The 16,904-nt window shown below is 43.0% G+C and overlaps 2 protein-coding genes across 3 annotated transcripts in view; one reads left to right on the top strand and one right to left on the bottom strand.

Annotated features, from left to right (window-relative positions):
• DNAI1 (dynein axonemal intermediate chain 1) overlaps positions 1 to 16,904 on the top strand; it is a 52,269-nt gene that overhangs the window by 10,350 nt on the left and 25,015 nt on the right. Inside the window, exons 2-9 of the mRNA XM_084897988.1 lie at positions 8,727 to 8,759; positions 10,130 to 10,228; positions 10,423 to 10,503; positions 13,202 to 13,328; positions 13,590 to 13,705; positions 13,971 to 14,090; positions 15,128 to 15,187; positions 16,478 to 16,612. Coding sequence (XP_084754114.1) covers positions 8,727 to 8,759; positions 10,130 to 10,228; positions 10,423 to 10,503; positions 13,202 to 13,328; positions 13,590 to 13,705; positions 13,971 to 14,090; positions 15,128 to 15,187; positions 16,478 to 16,612 — 771 coding nt within the window. The remainder of the gene's footprint in view (positions 1 to 8,726; positions 8,760 to 10,129; positions 10,229 to 10,422; positions 10,504 to 13,201; positions 13,329 to 13,589; positions 13,706 to 13,970; positions 14,091 to 15,127; positions 15,188 to 16,477; positions 16,613 to 16,904) is intronic.
• The window catches only part of FAM219A (family with sequence similarity 219 member A), an 81,074-nt gene that overhangs the window by 56,747 nt on the left and 7,423 nt on the right, over positions 1 to 16,904 (bottom strand). The gene's annotated exons all lie outside the window — the stretch shown is intronic.

Below are 16,904 nucleotides of genomic sequence, written 5' to 3'. Positions count from 1 at the left end.
TTTACAGAGAGGAAGGGAGGGGGATAGAGGGCTAGAAACCTCGATCAGGTGCCTCCCGCACATCTCCCACTAGGGACATGCCCGCAACCAAGGTACATGCCCTTGACTGGAATCGAACCTGGGACCCCTTAGCCCTATCCACTGAGCCAAACCAGTTAGAGCTTTTCCATGAATTTTATTGACTTACTCACTTATTTTATTATTTAATAGAAACAATGAGAAAAATAATAAAGAAAATTAACAAAACCAGAGTTGATTCTTTGAAAAGATTGATAAAATTGGTAAAACCTAGCAAGGCTTATCAAGATAAAAAAGAAAGTAGAATAGCCAATATTAGAGATGAAAAATGAGATATCACTATAAATCCCCAGACATTAAAAAGGATTAATATCCTTAATAGGGAATATTATCAGCAACTTTATTTCAATACATTTAAAAGTTTAGATGGAACAAATAAATTTAAAAAATAACGATTTACCTCAAGTGACAGAGAAAGAAATGGAAAATATGAAAATATTGCACCTATTTAAAAAAATTGAATTCATAATATAAAACCTTTCCACAAAGAAACTTCAGGCCCAAATGGTTTCATTGTATCAAATATGTAAGAAATAAATAGCACCGCCCTGACTGGTTTGGCTCAGTGGATAGAGCATCGGCCTGCAAACTCAAAGGTTCCAGGTTCGATTCTGTCAAGGGCATGTGCCTTGGTTGCGGGCACATCCTCAGTAGGGAGTGTGCAGGAGGCAGCTGATTGATGTTTCTAACTCTCTATCCCTCTCCCTTCCTCTCTGTAAAAGTTCAATAAAATAAATTAAAAAAAAAAAGAAAGAAATAGCACCAATCTTACACAAAGTCTCACAGAAAGTGGAGGAGAACTAAACAAGACCCAACTCATTTGATGATGACAAAATAAAAGCTATTGTAAGCAAAGAAAATGAGAGGCCAATATTCCTCATGAACATAAATGTAAAACATCCAACAAAATATAATTAATTTAAATATAATTATAAATCTGTTCCAGCAATATATAAAGAGAAGAATATATCAGACCAAGTAGGGTTTACTGAATAACACAAACTTAGCTCAACATTAAAAAAAAAAAAATCAAGGTACTGCCCTAGCTGGCTTGGCTTAGTGGATAGTCAGCCTGCAGACTGAAGGGTCCCAGGTTCGATTCCGGCCAAGGGCACTTGCCTGGGTTGCGGGGCTCAATCCCCAGTGGGAGGCGTGTAGGAGGCAGCCGATCAATGACTCTTATCATTGATGTTTCTATCTCTCCTTCTCCCTTCCTCTCTGAAATCAATAAAGAAATATACTTAAAAATAAAATCAAAGTACTGCTTCACATTAATAGAAAAAAAGGATGACATCTCAATAGATTCAAAAAATAATTTTGACAAAAATTCAACATTAATCCACAAAACAGTGAGTCAAATAAGATGGTAAACTTGCAAATGTTTAGTAAACTGAAAGATGCTATACCAGTATAACAGGAAAGTATTTCTATTGTCATCCCCCTGTTGTGTCCAGTTTTCCGAGCACCAATCTGCATTCCCACCAAAAGTGCACAAGGGTTCCCTTTTCTTTACATCCTTGCCAACAGTTGTTTGTTGATTTGTTGAAGACAGCCATTTCAACAGGCATACACACATGCTTAAAGTAAGCAGATGGGTCTATGCCTGGCACTTTAAAAAATTAGTAATACATCTTGGAGAGCTTTCCATAACAATACATGCAAGTTTATGTCATCCTTTTTAAAATATGCATAGAAGCCCTGGCTGGGTGGTTCAGTGGTCCCATCCACATAAATGTTATGGGTTAATTTCCTGATCCCTGGTCGGAACATGTACAGGAGACAAGTGACGTTTCTCACCCTCTCTCTTCCTTCCTCTCTCTCTGAAATCAATCAATAAAAACATATCCTCAGGTGAGGATAAAAAAAATTAATAATATGCACAATAATCCATTCTATGCCATAATTTATTTGATTAGATTTCCATGGATGAATATTTGTGCTTTTACATTTTAAAATATTACAAATAGGACAAAGAACCAAGATGGCGGTGTAGGTAACCACCTGTACTCACTGTCTCACACAATCACATCAAAATTACAACTAAAATACAGAAAACTATCATTCAAAATCACAGTCCCACAGCTACAGAAATAAAGAAGAAAGCACATTGAGACTAGTGGGAGGTGTGGAATGGGCTGCTTTTAAAAAAATATATTTTTTTTATCTTGTGCTCTTTTTTATTTTTTATTTTATGGGGAGGGAGATCATCTCTGCAAAGGCTGCACGTGAGGAGGTAGGGATCCCAGCCCCACACCAGACACCCAGTCCAAGGTTCCAGAACTGGGAAGAGAAGTCCCTGCAACTACGGGCTGTAAAAACCAGCAGGGATTGTGACTGACTGACACAAGGATGCTGAAGACCCAGGCGTTCCATTTCAAGGGCCCGTGCACAAACTCACTCAGACTTGTTACCTCTGAGCTCCAGCACCAGGCGGCTCTGGGAGAGGAACTGGAGTGTCTGGCATCGGGGCAGGAACTCAGGAATGGCTTTTTCCCAGAGTGGCTTTCTCACCAGCTGCAGCCACATCAGAGTCTCAATCTGCCTGGAGCACACTGTTAGCTCCACCCTGGGAATTCCCTGAGACCCCGCCCCATCCAAATTACAGCCCTGTCCAAGCTGTTTGCAGCAGCTTTTCCGTATGAATAACCTGTCCAGCTCAAACTTCAGACTGCTAAAATCTCAAGTTGCAGCTGGTGACAGTGTGCCCCAAACTTATCAATAAAAGGCCCAAGACAAGGCTCTAGTACCAGCCTGCCTTGCTTCACAGCGGGTCCTCACCTCCTGCACAGCAGATCTCCCACTGTACTGCAGATGGTCCTCACAGCCAATTGGCCTGAAGGTCATCTCCTCCCAGAGATGCCAACAGCAATCAAGGCTCAACTACAAGACTGTGCACTCAGTCTACACAGGGGCATACCTAGAGTGCCCAGCTCAGGTGACTGGGGAGGATCTTCATGAGAGCTTCAAGGGATTTAGTGAGGCTTTCAAGGATCTTAGTGAGATTTTAAAAAAACAAACACATGTTTTTATTTATTTTAGAGAGAGAGGAAGGGGAAGGGAAAGACATTAATAATAGGAGTTATTGATTGGCTGCCTCCTGCATGACCCTTACCGGGGAGTAAGCCTGCAACCTGGGCATGTGCCCTGACCAGGAATTAAACCGTGACCTCTTGGTTCATAGGTTGATGCTCAGCCACTGAGCCATGCCGGCCAGGCTATGCGAGAATTTCAGTAACATGAAAAAGGACCAATCAGAAATTAAGCATACACCAAATGAAATAAAGAACAATTTACAGGGATTCAACAATGGAGCAGAGAATTCCAAGAATCAAGTCAACAACCTGGAATATGAGAAAGCAAAAAACACCTAATCAGAAGAGCAAAATGTTAAAAGAATCCAAGTATTGTATATGAAGAAAGTATAAGGAGCCTCTGGGACAACTTCAAAGATACCAACATTCCTATTATGGGGTGCCAGAAGGAGATGAGAGAGAGCAAGGTATTAAAAACCTATTTGAAAAAATAATGTCAGAAAACTTTCCCTATCTGGTAAAAAAAATAGACTTACAAGTCCAGGAAACACAGAGAATACCAAACAAAAGGAACCCAAAGAGGCCCACACCAAAACACATCATAATTAAAATGCCAAGGGCAAAAGACAAAGAGAAAATCTTAAAAGCAGCAAGAGAAAAGCAGTTAATTACCTATAAGGGAGCACCCATATGACTGACTGCTGATTTCTCAACAGAAACTTTGCAGACCAGATGGGAGTGGCAAGAAACATTCAAAGTGATGAATAGTAAGGACTTACAGCCAAGATTATTCTACCCTGCAAAGCTCTCATTCTGCAGTGAGCAATTATGTACATATATCTTATGCATGTGTATGAATATTTCTACAGGAAAAATACAAGAATTTTTTTTTTTTTTTAGTTCAGGGGTATTTGCATTTAAGCTGGATAGGTATTCAAATAACCCTATAAAAAGTTTGTGTCAGTTGGCACTTCCAAAATAGTGTATGATGTTTCAAAATTTAGAGATCTCTTCCCACTACACTTATTAAGTGCCTTCTGTGTACTTTAGACACTGTACTAGGCTCAGAAAGTTGAAATGCAGTCTGTTTAGTAAGAGGAAGATCTGTTGGTGAATTACTGCTCCTTTGGGACTAAGAGCTTTTACCCTTTTAGAAACAGGAAACTGCAAGCTGGTGAGGTATTTAGTTTCAAATTAGCTTAATGGAAACCTGTTAGTGAGTTTTAAAATAAGGACCAAGACAACTGAAATGGTAAAGGAAGTCTCTTGGGCCCCAGGCAGAAGGATGCAGTGCCTGTGGGTTTACGTGCTTCGAAGAGCCCCTCTTTCCAGGAACAATCATGTTTCAGCGTTTAACTCTTCTGTGGAGATGTGAACTGTTGAAGGGTCTAGTCATTCCTGTGGTGGGTGCTTCCTAGTAGACAAAGGGCCACATAGTTCCTGTGTGGCTGAGGGCAGAGGAGGGAGGGCCTAAAATGGAAGTATAATACTGTCAGCTACCATGTTCTGGACACAAACTCTGGTCAGCCAACACTGAACTTTTTGTGCATCAACTCATTTAATCCTTCTAACAAGCCTATGGTTGTCTGAAAGGGTGTCATTATGATGCTTATTTTAAAGGTAAGGATACTGAGGTTCAGAGAAGGCAAGTTTAGAGTTATAGAACTAGCAGAGTGGGGACTCAAACTCTGGTATAGTTGACTTCAAAGCCCACATTTGAAGTCCAAATAAAAAAAAATAAATCTTCATGATTAGGAACAGTTTAAGAATTTCTTATTTCCTTACCCCTAAAATATGCTCAGGGACAAATGGGCTGCTTATACTATTCTATGATTCATATACCAAAACAGCCCTAAGTGAAGGCAAATGCCCAATGGGTGGCAACAATAATCATGTTACATTTTGACCAAAACTTTTATTTTCATAGTATCCTCCCACTGCTGTGGGAAGAAAGGAGTCAGAGATGAAGTGGATGCTGTTAGGGAACTTGGGGTTCATCTCATGACTGAGGGCGTCTTTGGAGGCTTTAAATCAGGAGAGTGACATGATCAGATTTGTTTTAGAAAGATCACTTATAAGTAGTGATTAGTTAGGGTTCAAATCCTGGTTATTGTTAGTCAGTTACCTGATCTCTCTATGCCTCAGTTTCTTATCTGTAAAATATGAATAATGATAGCTCCTGCCCCATAGGAGGTTTGTGAAGATTAAATGAGATAATTAAAAAATATAAATTAGTGACTGTCCCAGAATAAGTACCCAATAACTCAACATGATGATAATGATATAATTATTCTTAAAATCAGGGGAATCAAATGTAGTTAGGCAAGAGATAGTAAGGGCTTAAATTAAGAGGGGTATAACTGGAAAAGATAGGAAAGATATAAAAGAGAATTGTTAGACTTTGAAATCTGATGCTAATGGGAGGGTGAGGAAAAGGCAGGTTTCTTTGATGGCTCCCAATTTCCAACCTGGGTGACTGAATGGATGGTGGTGGGCTGAGTGAGATGAGAAATACTAGAAAAAAATAGAAGTTTGGGGTGAAAAAAGAATATGATGATTGGAGTGGATAAAGAACATAATAAGGTCAGTTTTTAAGACATCGAGTTTGAATACTCTGTCATCAATTTAAATGTGAGGTTCTGGGAAATCCAAGCTACAGAAATAGATTTGAGCTTTACCATAAGGAGAAGATGAAGTTATGGGTGGGAATATTGTACACACTCCCCAAGAGAGGACAGTGTAGAATAAGAAGACTATAGGGTCAAGCACACATTCCTAGAGGGGTCAAGGATGTTGAGAAGAACTATTGGAGAGATTGGTGACATGCAAATAAAGTTGGAGAAGTTTCAAGAGGGAGTAAGGGAGCACTCAGCAATGTCAGGTCCTATAAGAGAATTGAGAAGTGACTACTAGGCAGCTGTGTTGTTACCAATTGCTGCCCTTAGGATGCTCACACTAAAAGCTCACACTAGAATAGAAAAATGCGCTAATATGAAGGAATTCAGGCTAGGACATCTGTAATCCCGTTGATTGCCTGGGTTAATTTGGCTGCCATGGTGGGAGGGGATTGGGGGATGGTTCCTCTTCCTGAATCACTCCTTGGCCAAATAGAATGATCTGTCCAACAGTAGAGGACCTTCTTTGGTTAATAGTATAGAATGGTGGACCTCCCTTGCTGGAATTTCCAAGCTTCCGTCTATACATAATACTGCAGTATTGTGTTCCTTTTTGTAATATGGTCCCTATTTGCAGACCAAAACCCAGAGACAACAGAATGTCTATTTGACCAGCTCCTGTGGTAGGAATGGAAAGTGGAGCAGAGCTTTGCTTAAAGTGAGAAGGGGGGAGTAGAGGGAGGGAAGAGGAAGGTGATGACATGGCAGTGTTAGATGAAGGACAGTAGAGGCTAGTTGGGTAGGGTTTTGTTAGGCAGACAGTGGGTGCAGGGAGGAGGAAGGGGGAAGCTGGCGTTCCTAGGAAGGAGGAATGGTCAAAGCAAAGTATAGAGGCGGGAAGGCACAGGCCAAGCTCAGGAAATGCGAGCAGCCTCTCTGGGCATCTTCAAGTCCTAGCACATGCAGGGCGGAAGAGCAGGCTGGAACCAAGACTTGCGGCCAGATGGTAGAGTTCTGAGGGCCAGGGCGGGGAGTTTGAACTTCCTTCTTCCGTGGTTTGATGGCTTCTGGGAGGAATCATCAAAAACTTCTCAGGAATTCAGGCTTGTCTGTCTCAGGCTTCTCCTTCTGAAGACCAAGGGCCCAAAGTGGCAGCCTGACATTCAATCTCCACCATGGTTGGGAAGTCAGGGCTGTAGCTGATTTCATTGGCCTGTTTTGCATTTATTATAGTGTGGCTTTTATAGTGTGTTAATTGAAATATGTCCAACTGCCAAAAACAATTACACTCAAATTGCCTTGTCAGTTCTTTTATTGCCAGATAAATGTTTTACAGACATATTTATGGGGGCAGTGGTAACTGGATCTCATTTTCTATTTAAAGCTGGCAGTTTGGGTTGTGATTGGCCCTCCAGTGCTCTGATGTGGGCCAGAAAGCTGTTGGGCATTGTGGCGCTTCCATTTCGTTACTGTAGGGATCAGAGGCCCTTCAAGGGAAAGCAGCTTTCTGGCTCGTGCAGCTTAGCTTCAGAGAAGGGTTCCCATCATTGGAAACCTTGGTAACCTGGCAGAAAACTGAATCCTGCTGCCTGCCCTAGCAGCAACAATCTCAGCTCAAGCTGAGACATACTCTATTCCCCCCCTCCCCCCTCCCCAATCCTCTTTCTCCCCTCCACCACCAAAACCTCTCCCACAGACCCTATCACGTAAGGCTGTAAGAGTCCATCTAGTCAAATGCTCACAGTTTACAATTTGAGAAACTGAAGCCTAAAGACTTCCCCAAGGTCAGACAGGTAGTCAGCGAGAGCTGGGAGCAGAGGTCTCTTTCTCTGCTGCCACCAACATATGCCCTTTGGCCTCTCTGCTACCTTGCCCCCAGTGCTCTAGGCTGGCTTTCTCCTGGAGCCCCTCCCTCACATTTCCAGCCTTCACTGATCTCTCTCTTGTTGGGTCATCTGAAACACCTATTGTTCTATGTAGCTACTGCAGGGTTTTTGTTTGTTTTTATTATCTCTTTCGTCCTCTTGACTTTTTACATGCTGTATTCTTCTGAAAAGCACTTCTGAAAAACATTTTCTCCACTTTTATACCCCTATCTGTTCTTGGATACCCAGCTAAGAAATTTCCACCTCTAGAAGCCTTGTGCACCTAAGGCTGGGTAGGTGCCTCCATGTATCCCTACAGCACGATGTGCGTACGTATTGCTATTACTGGCACAGAGCAGGCTTCCAAAGGAACATACGCTGAATGAGTAAGTAAATGATGAGCACTGATCATACTCTGCCCTCCACGGACCCTGAGCAAACTGGGATAGGGACATCATCTCTCTTCGTCTTTGTCCCACTGCTTAGCTTAGTGCCTGACACATGCATAGATGCTAAACAAATGTTTAGCAAGTTGAATTGAGCACGTTAGAACTGGAAGGTCATCACATCCAATTCTATGCACTTTACTGATAAGGAAACTTAGGCCCAGAGAGAAAAAACTTTTTTTTTTTTTCAGGGTCATGATTACTAACAGGTTTGATGGCATTCATTCATTTATTTAACAAGTATTTTTGAACACCTACTATATTGTGAGCCAGCAGTCTACAAAGAAAAGTCCATGCTCATAAAGAACTTACAATCATCCCAGTGTTTAGGAATCTAGTCTTCCCTTAAAAATCCCCTTAATGCCTAGTACAGAGCTGAGCACTTAAAATTGGCTTTAAAAAAGGATCTTTTGAACTCTAGCTACAAATAAGATGTGCCCAGTGCTAAGTTACCTGGCTGCTCTCCATGGATCAGTCCCAGTGATGGTGGAATGGGGTTGCCTGAGATACAAGTCTTCCTAGGCTGGGCTAAGAAGCACATATTGCCACCGAGAGGACTATTTTTGAGATTTGGAAAAGCTCAATGTCCCCTCTCTGCAAGGTCCCTGGGCAGAAGCCTCCCCGTAATACTATCTCTGATACCCCCTGGGAGATCTGCTGATGACTTACTTTCTGTTTCCTTTCTTTCAGAGCACCACTACGGCCAAAGGATCCAGGAAGAGAGTAAGTACTGAAACCACCACAATCTCTCAACAGGAAGCGAATAGCACTATATATTTTTTAGAAAATTCAAATGAGCAAAAAGAACATTAAAATCACTCTTAAACCTACCACCTGGGAACTTCTTAGTTAATATATGGTATCATATTCTCCCAGATATTTCCATGCATATATAAAATTACATGTATTTATTTTTAAATAGAATTTTAAATTGCATATGTTATTTTATAATCTTCTTTTTACATGATATATTAGAGTGCCTTTCATTGGCAGTAAATATACTTTTATAGCATCATTTAAAATTACTGCATAGTATTTTATTATATATTCCTTAAGGCCATACCATATTCAATTCATCCATGTGATGTTCCCCTTTTTCACTAATATAATCAATCCTTCAAAAAACATTCATGCATTTAAGTCTTTGGGCATATATGGGGTTATTTTTTTTTAATATACATTTTTATGCATAGAAATCTGACTTAAAGAGTATAAACACTAAAAAAAATAAAGAGTATAAACACTTATTGGGCTTTTGATAAGTAGTTCCAAATTGCTCTTTTATGGGCATGATAATTTATAGGTGCTCATTTTCTCACAGCCTCACCCACCTTGGATATTAGTTTTGTTTGGTTGGTTTTCTTTTCTTTCTTTCTTTCTTTCTTTCTTTTTTTTTTTTTTTTTTTTGTTTTGTTGGTATTCATTTTTAGTTTTTGCCAGTTTCATAATTAAAAACTGCATTATCTTATTTTGTACATCTTTAACTGCTTGTGACAGTGAATATTTTTTATTATGTCATGGACCACCTTGGCAAGGTGTTCAACTGTCTATCAGGAAAAGGAAAAACTTCTAGTCCTTGCTTTATTTTATTTTTTATTTTTTTGCTCCAAGGATCTGATGAGGCTTAAAGTTACCAAGTACTGAAAGTATTGCTGTAAGAGTAACCTTAAGGTGGCAAATTGGAAGGTAAAATAGGAATGAAAATTGAAGTAGCTTAAAGAACAGCTGGATTTCCTTTCATTCTGCATAAAGCCCTGTCTTTGGCAGCCTATCCTGGCCACCACCTTCTGGGCTGTGTGGGAGACGGTGGGGAGGAGCCGCCTCTGGTCCACCACCGGGGCCAAGGGCCCGCCACAGTGTTCCAGCTAAGCTGTGACTCCTCGGGCTGAGGTGGCCATGATCTTAAAGGCAATGTGAACTCTGGCCTGAGCTTTTGCTTTGGGCTCTTTCATGAGTGGTCTGTTGTATATTTTCTATTCTATGTATCAGGGCAGAGCTTGGCTTCCGGGGTTTCTGAATGAGGGGCTTCCTGCAGCATGCTCACTTTTTCAAGCAGATTGGGCATTCCTGATCCTCATGAGGTTTTTGTCCAGGATGAAGATTCAGGAACTGATGTGGGAGAAGGGACAGATGACTGGGCCCAGTCCAAAACCACGATCAGACCCCCTGACCAGCTGGATTTGACTGATGCGGTGAGTTAGTAGCATCCTACTCTTGTTCCTTTCACCTCCTCCAGCTTCAAGGTGTGTTGTTCCATAATACTGATTATGAGCCTGCACAGAACCTGGGTGTGAGATGTCTGCTGGCCCCCTGGGAGATTTCTCCCAAGCCTCAGAGTGGGGTGAGGCCCTCCATGTATGACCCGCTTGGTATTTCTTTTCCTTAGGAGCTAAAGGAGGAGATTACCCGAATTCTGACAGCCAACAACCCACATGCACCCCAGAACATCGTCAGGTACAGCTTTAAAGTAAGTCATCCCTCTGGGGCAGGCACCTCTAGATGCTCCTTGGTTGGCAGTGATTTGCTGCATTGAGAAAGCCTCTCAGTCGTTACAGAGGTTGGCTTTAAACTGAGCTCTTTGGCTGGGACTCTGAGATTTTACATGGAATTTTCCAGAGATGTTTGAAATTTCTTTTTGAATCTCCCTTTCAGTCTTGCTAATTGCATTGTCTTAAGCCTTGTCCAGCCACTCTTTTCAAGGAGCCTGAAGTCAATCATTTGGTTAGAAAAATATGTTTCCAACGTGTGTAAATATATTTCCCACTAAATCAACTATTGGGTCTTTGGAAGCTGAGTCGTCCTCTAGCCAGACACCTAGGTGGAGTGCAAGCTCCCCTCCGGGCAGGAGCTGGCCTTTGCCCCAGCATTCCTGCTTGGGAGAAAGCCCCAGTAGGCTCTGTTCTCGGTATCCGCTGACATCTCATCCAGGTAGGCAGCTGACTCCATCAGCGCCTTCCCTCGGTGCATGTGGTATGGGCACCTTCTCACTTAGTAGACACTTATGTGGCACATCTTTAAAGGGGACAACACTGTTTTCAGCCATTAGCAAAGTCAGCTCCTGTGAGTACTGACTGAAGAAAACTTCTAAGCACAATCTGAGTAAGGTGGAAGTGTGTGTGTGTGTTTTATTATCTTTTTAAAAAAATATATTTTATTGATTTTTCACAGAGAGGAAGAGAGAGGAATAGAGAGTCAGAAACATCGATGAGAGAGAATCATCGATCAGCTGCCTCCTGCACCCCCCCCGACTGGGGATGTGCCTGCAACCAAGGTACACACCCCCGACCGGAATTGAACCCGGGACCCTTCAGTCCGCAGGCCGACGCTCTATCCACTGAGCCAAACCTGTTTTGGCTTTTTTATTATCTTAAAGATCCATTTGTTCCATATTTACTGTGTGCTAGTGATAGGTCCTATATTAGACCTTTTACATATATCTCAAATAATCCTCAGGTTTCTTTAATATAAGAACTTTTTGTCATTGTTGTTAATCCTCACCAGAGAATGGAAGAATGGAAGGGAGGGAGAAGAAGAGGAAGGGAGGGAGGGAGAGAGGGAGGGAGGGAGGTGAGATGAGAGAGAGAGATGAGAGATACATCAATTGATTTCTTAATTTCTTCCTATATGCACCCTCCTATATGGGCTGATAATGGAATCTGCAACCCAGGTACATGCCCTTGACTGAGAATTTAACCTGAGACCCTTTGGTGTGAAGGCCAACGCTCTAACCACTGTGAAACACCGGCACTATTTTTTATCTTTATTTTATGGAAACTGAAGTTAATCTAGAAAAAACAAATGACAAAGGTCATACCAGGATTCAAAGCAAGATTTAAACTAATTTGTCTGACTCTAAAGCAACATTACACTTCTTCTTTAAATATATATATATATATATATATATATATATATATATATATATTATATATAAAATTATTTTGAATATATAATAGAAACCCATGGTATCAATTTAAAAAGATTCAAAAGTACAGTGAAAACTAAACCTTCCCCAATCCTGTCCTTTTCCCTAGAGACCACCACTATTAATAGTTTCTTTCTCTAAAAAATCCCACAGTTTGATTGAGATATAATTCATATACAATGCAATTACCCATTTAAATTGTACAATTCAATGACTTTTAGGATATTCTCAAGTTGTGCAACTATCACCACAACCAATTTTGGTGTGCGGCAGAATTTTAGTAATTAGTTTATGTGTGTCATAGATAGAAAGGTTGAAAAATCCCTAATCTAGGGGAATGAGACTATAGGCTCTATGAAAGCAGGGGTTAGGCCGAAACCGGTTTGGCTCAGTGGATAGAGCATTGGCCTGCAGACTGAAAGGTCCTACGTTCAATTCCGGTCAAGGGCATGTACCTTGGTTGCAGGCACATGCCCAGTAGGGGGTGTGCAAGAGGCAGCTGATCTATTTGTCTCTCTCATTGATGTTTCTAGCTTTCTGTCTCTCTCTCTTCAAAAAATCAATAAAATATATATTAAAAAAAAGAAAGAAAGAAAGAAAGCAGGGGTTAGGTCTGTTTTTGCTAAGCTTTATATTCCTGGAACCTGGGAACTACTGGTACATTGTATCTATTCAAAAATTATTTGTTGCAAAAGGAACGAACCAGGTTCCCTGGACTTTAAGGTTATCCCTGCTTCTAATTTGCTATGTGACCTTCACAAGTGCCAAACCCCAACTTTTTCTACAATTTTTTTGTCCTCTTTTATGAAAAAGGGGAATTATGGATTTGGTGTCTCAGAGGTTTTTTCCCAGCCCGGGCATCCACTAAATACATGGAAAGAAGGCCAGGCCAGATGTGTTTGACGACTAAGTGACCTGAGGTGTGTGGTGAAGCAGGTGAGCCAGATCTCTCGGCATAGATATAGGAGCCAGTGATAGGTAAATCCAGAAGTGCTCAAAGTTGGAAGGAGAGATATTTAAAAATACATCTTTAATGAGAACTTAAAAAGATTAGCAAACTTTATTCCATTTTCTTTCTCCTCTTTATACTGGAATGCATTGAGAACTTCAGGCTAACTGAGGATCTGGTGAGTTATATTTCTGTTAACAAACTGTGTTAGGCCTTAGAGAATGAAGGCAGACTACATTCTGACTCCAGCTCTTTTGAGGACACTTGGTCTGACTCAGCCCCATCTCTTCTCAGGAAGGCACTTATAAGCTTATTGGTTTTGTGAACCAACTAGCTGTTCATTACAGCCATGTGGGGAACCTGATCCCCAAAGACTCAGATGAAGGACGGCGGCAGCACTACCAGGATGAGTTAGCAACAGGTAGGCCTCTGGGCAGCCTGAGGCTGCAGCCTGGTCCCCTTTCTCTGGTTCCTCGGAGTACATTGCTACATCAGAAATCTTCAGGGTATCTACTTATGTAAAAAAATCCAACAGCTGGCTGCCCTGGACAGGTCTGGAAGCTAACCCATGAGGCTCAGGCCGAGAAGAACCCTGGGGCAGGTGGGGTCTGAAAGGCAGGAACCCAGAAGGGGATGGGGAAGTGGGCCTGAACTTGGAGCTCATTACCACTGTCCTACCAAGGTTCTCAGGAGTCTGCCAGGTTGGTGTATTCAGACACAGAAAACCTTGAAGAAGAAGAAGAGACCAAGGAAGGAGAAACTGAACCTGGGAGTCAAACAGATATTCCTACAGCTGAGGTACACTGTAGTATTGCTCTCCAACCTACCTACCCATGCCTTCCAGCTCCAGCTGTAGGTGAAGGCTTCAAGGCTGACTTATTGAGGGTGGGGCTGAAAGGGAGAAGTCAGAGGCTGCAAGTACCAGTGCCTCTGACATCATCACCCTGTCCCACTACCATCCTATTCCAGGATATGACTTCTCCCCACTCCCAATTCCCTGCCACCTTTTTCTCATGGCCAAGTCCTGATCCTGTGCATCTCTCCCTCCTCACCCCCCCGCCAGGCATCTGAAAAAGTGATTGAAGAAGAATTGATGACTCCGAAGCAGCCCAAGGAGAGTAAGCTTACCAACCAGTTCAACTTCAGTGAGAGAGCTTCACAGACCTTCAACAACCCTCTCCGGGTACAGCCCCCGCCCCGGCCCCTTTATCTCACAACTCTGCCCTGTGCATGGGAGGGAAGAAGCAGGCCTGGCCCAGCCTCAACTTCAGCCTTGGCAGGGTGACAGGGTAGGCACCATGGTTACTCTCTCCAAGAAGAGCCGGGAACATGTGTTTAGGTTTATAAGTCATCCAGGCAGGAGTTCAGAGGGAGTAACAAGGAGACTGAAGCCCTTCACTAAGACAGTGAAGTGTGAATTGCCCTTGAGGAGGTCAGAATCTGGGAAGAGACAGGAGGCCAGATGTGCCAGGAGGTGAGGCTAGGTGCCAGTTTGACCAAAGTTGACAGTCTTTGTGATAGCCTAGTTGAAGAGGGCTAGACAAGTTCCCTGGCTCATAAGCATGGAGGAGGAGGGCCCTGAGCACCAGGCTGAAAGAGCCTTTCAGGATTTCAGGTGAGAGACTCACATGTCCCAGGCAGTGTTCTACAGAAATGAGTCTGTGAGTGGAGGCCAGAGGTCTACAGGGTGGGTTTTTTGGCAGCTCTTAATCACCCTCTGTAGTCCCTATGCTGACACTTGGAAATCTAGGTGGTACACAATGGGAGGGAGTACATTTTCCTGGTGGAGCCAGAGACCCCAGTGTTAGGGAGAAGGCTTCTCAGGGTAAAGGTTTTTAATTAGCCCAATGGCATGCCAGAGACAGACCTCTTTGTCCTGGTCTGGAGCTGCCACAGGCCCAATTTATTGCAGGTCCGTCCATACCCTGCTTGGAGTTTTTGTTGGTTGAAACTGGCACAATCAGGCTTCACTACCCCTGTTCTCTAGCTTAGGCTCCTTCTGAGGATGCTTGGGTGGAAAATGTAGACTTTCACTGCATCATTTGGTATTTTTTACTTCCCTGGCTCCGGCCCTGGCCCTCTTTACTTCCCCTGTTCTGTGTCCTACCCTGCCCTCAGCTCTAGCAGAAATGCTTCACCCATGGACAGTTGGGTCTCACTGAGATAAGTGAGAAGGAGCTGAGGGCTTCTTGTGGGTTTCCTGTTGTCATTGTTCTGTAGGACCGAGAATGCCAGATGGAACCTCCTCCCAGGACAAACTTTTCAGCCACAGCCAATCAGGTGAGACCCTGAACCAGTCTAAATATCATCACTTTCTCCTATCCTCCCTGCCCTTTTGCCCATGCATACTCTTCTGGCTTGGTGACAAAAATTCTGCCCTCCTCATCCATCCTCCCCCTGCTCCTTGTTCAGTCTCTGAACACCATGCACATGAGACACTAGGCTCCTATTCAGCAATCTCTAGATCAGACAGTAGATCCCCACCCAGTGATCCCTGGATCAGTCACATGCCCCCCAGGGCAAGGCTGACCAAGGGGCAAGGAGGTATGGCTTCTGGAAGTTCCTTTAAGACCAGGGGAAAACATGTGTTCCCATGGGCTCTCTGTAACTCATGGCATCCCGTGGCTGACTAAAGCATTAACAGTCTAACTCTGCCCTTCCAACAAACTTCAGTGTTCCTGCTGACCCTCCTCCCCACCTCCCCCAAGTCCTATTGAATAGGCATGGTGATTTAGGCAGGATATGGTGACAAGAGAACTGAGTTCAGGTCTCAACTTTGCTCTCATACTGTAAGATCCTGGCCAAACCATGCCATCCTTAATGCCTGTTTCTTTCTCTGTCAAGTGAGGACCACAAGCAGCCTGGCAGGGTTGTTGGAGGGCTCAGACTGAGATATCATTGAAGTACATGGCAGTGCAGAGTACTGGCCCGTGGGTGAATTATTAAATGGAAGGTGTGCCTATCCGGCCTCCAGGTGGCAGTGATGGCCCAACTCTGGAGAGCACACAATATGATCTAGGCCATTTGCCCAGCCTCAGGCCCTTGCTGCTTCCTCTGCTAGTATTCTTAGGCTTCTTTTCCTATCAGATACAATTAGCAGAGGTTCCCTAACTTTTTATCTTTTTTATGGTCAGTAATGTGGACAGCCAGCCTGAGCCAATAAATTTATCCCATCTTCATGGGGGATTTTTAAAAAAATTTTTCTAGTGCATAGTTGTATAAATCAACGAGAATAATGTGAGCTAGCCTGATATTTGCCCATTTATTTTGCCTGGTGAGGATTGTAGGCTGGAACAATACTGCTCTCCAGCTGACAACCAAACCCCTGGGGCGCAGGACTGAAAGCCCAGCCCAGAGATGTCCTGAAAACTCCTTCATTTCTGTCCTAGGCTGGAAGGGAAGACAGATGTTGAATGTATAATTACAGTGGGCCAAGTACAGTGAGCCAACATGTGGAGGCATGTGACAAGGGTTGATGTGATCAACTCCTCAAGACCTAAAGGCTGAAGAGGACCTGACTGGCTGAAGTTTTTGCCCTGCATTGATCTTTCTCATTTTGCCCTTGCCTAGTGGGAGATCTATGATGCCTACATAGAGGAACTCGAGAAGCAGGAAAAGACCAAAGAGAAGGAGAAGACAAAGACACCAGTGGCTAAAAAAATGGGGACGATGGCCATGAGGAAGATGACATCTATGGAGTCCCAGGTTTGTGAGGGTTCCCATGGCCTTGTTAGAGAATGATTGAGTTGGCCCTTGGCCCTTAGGTAAACATAAGCCTGGATATCTGGGAGGACTTCACAGACAGGCAAAGAGGTGGACCTAATGCCGAAGTATGAATAGTTCTTTCCTCATGAGAAGATGTGAGGAGAGCAACAACTGCCTCCAGCATTCCACACCTCCCCTAAATTTTATATAGATCTGAAGGGTAGAAGAGATTCAGTATTGTCGGGCTAAGGGACAACAGAAGATAGGAATGCTATTGAAAACCTAATGTACA

This window comes from Pipistrellus hanaki (genome assembly GCF_964339955.1).
Source record: "Pipistrellus hanaki genome assembly, chromosome: 11".
Lineage (NCBI taxonomy): Eukaryota > Metazoa > Chordata > Mammalia > Chiroptera > Vespertilionidae > Pipistrellus > Pipistrellus hanaki.
The sequence above is the reverse complement of the archived record's forward strand: the minus strand, read 5'-3'. Positions and strand labels throughout refer to the sequence as shown.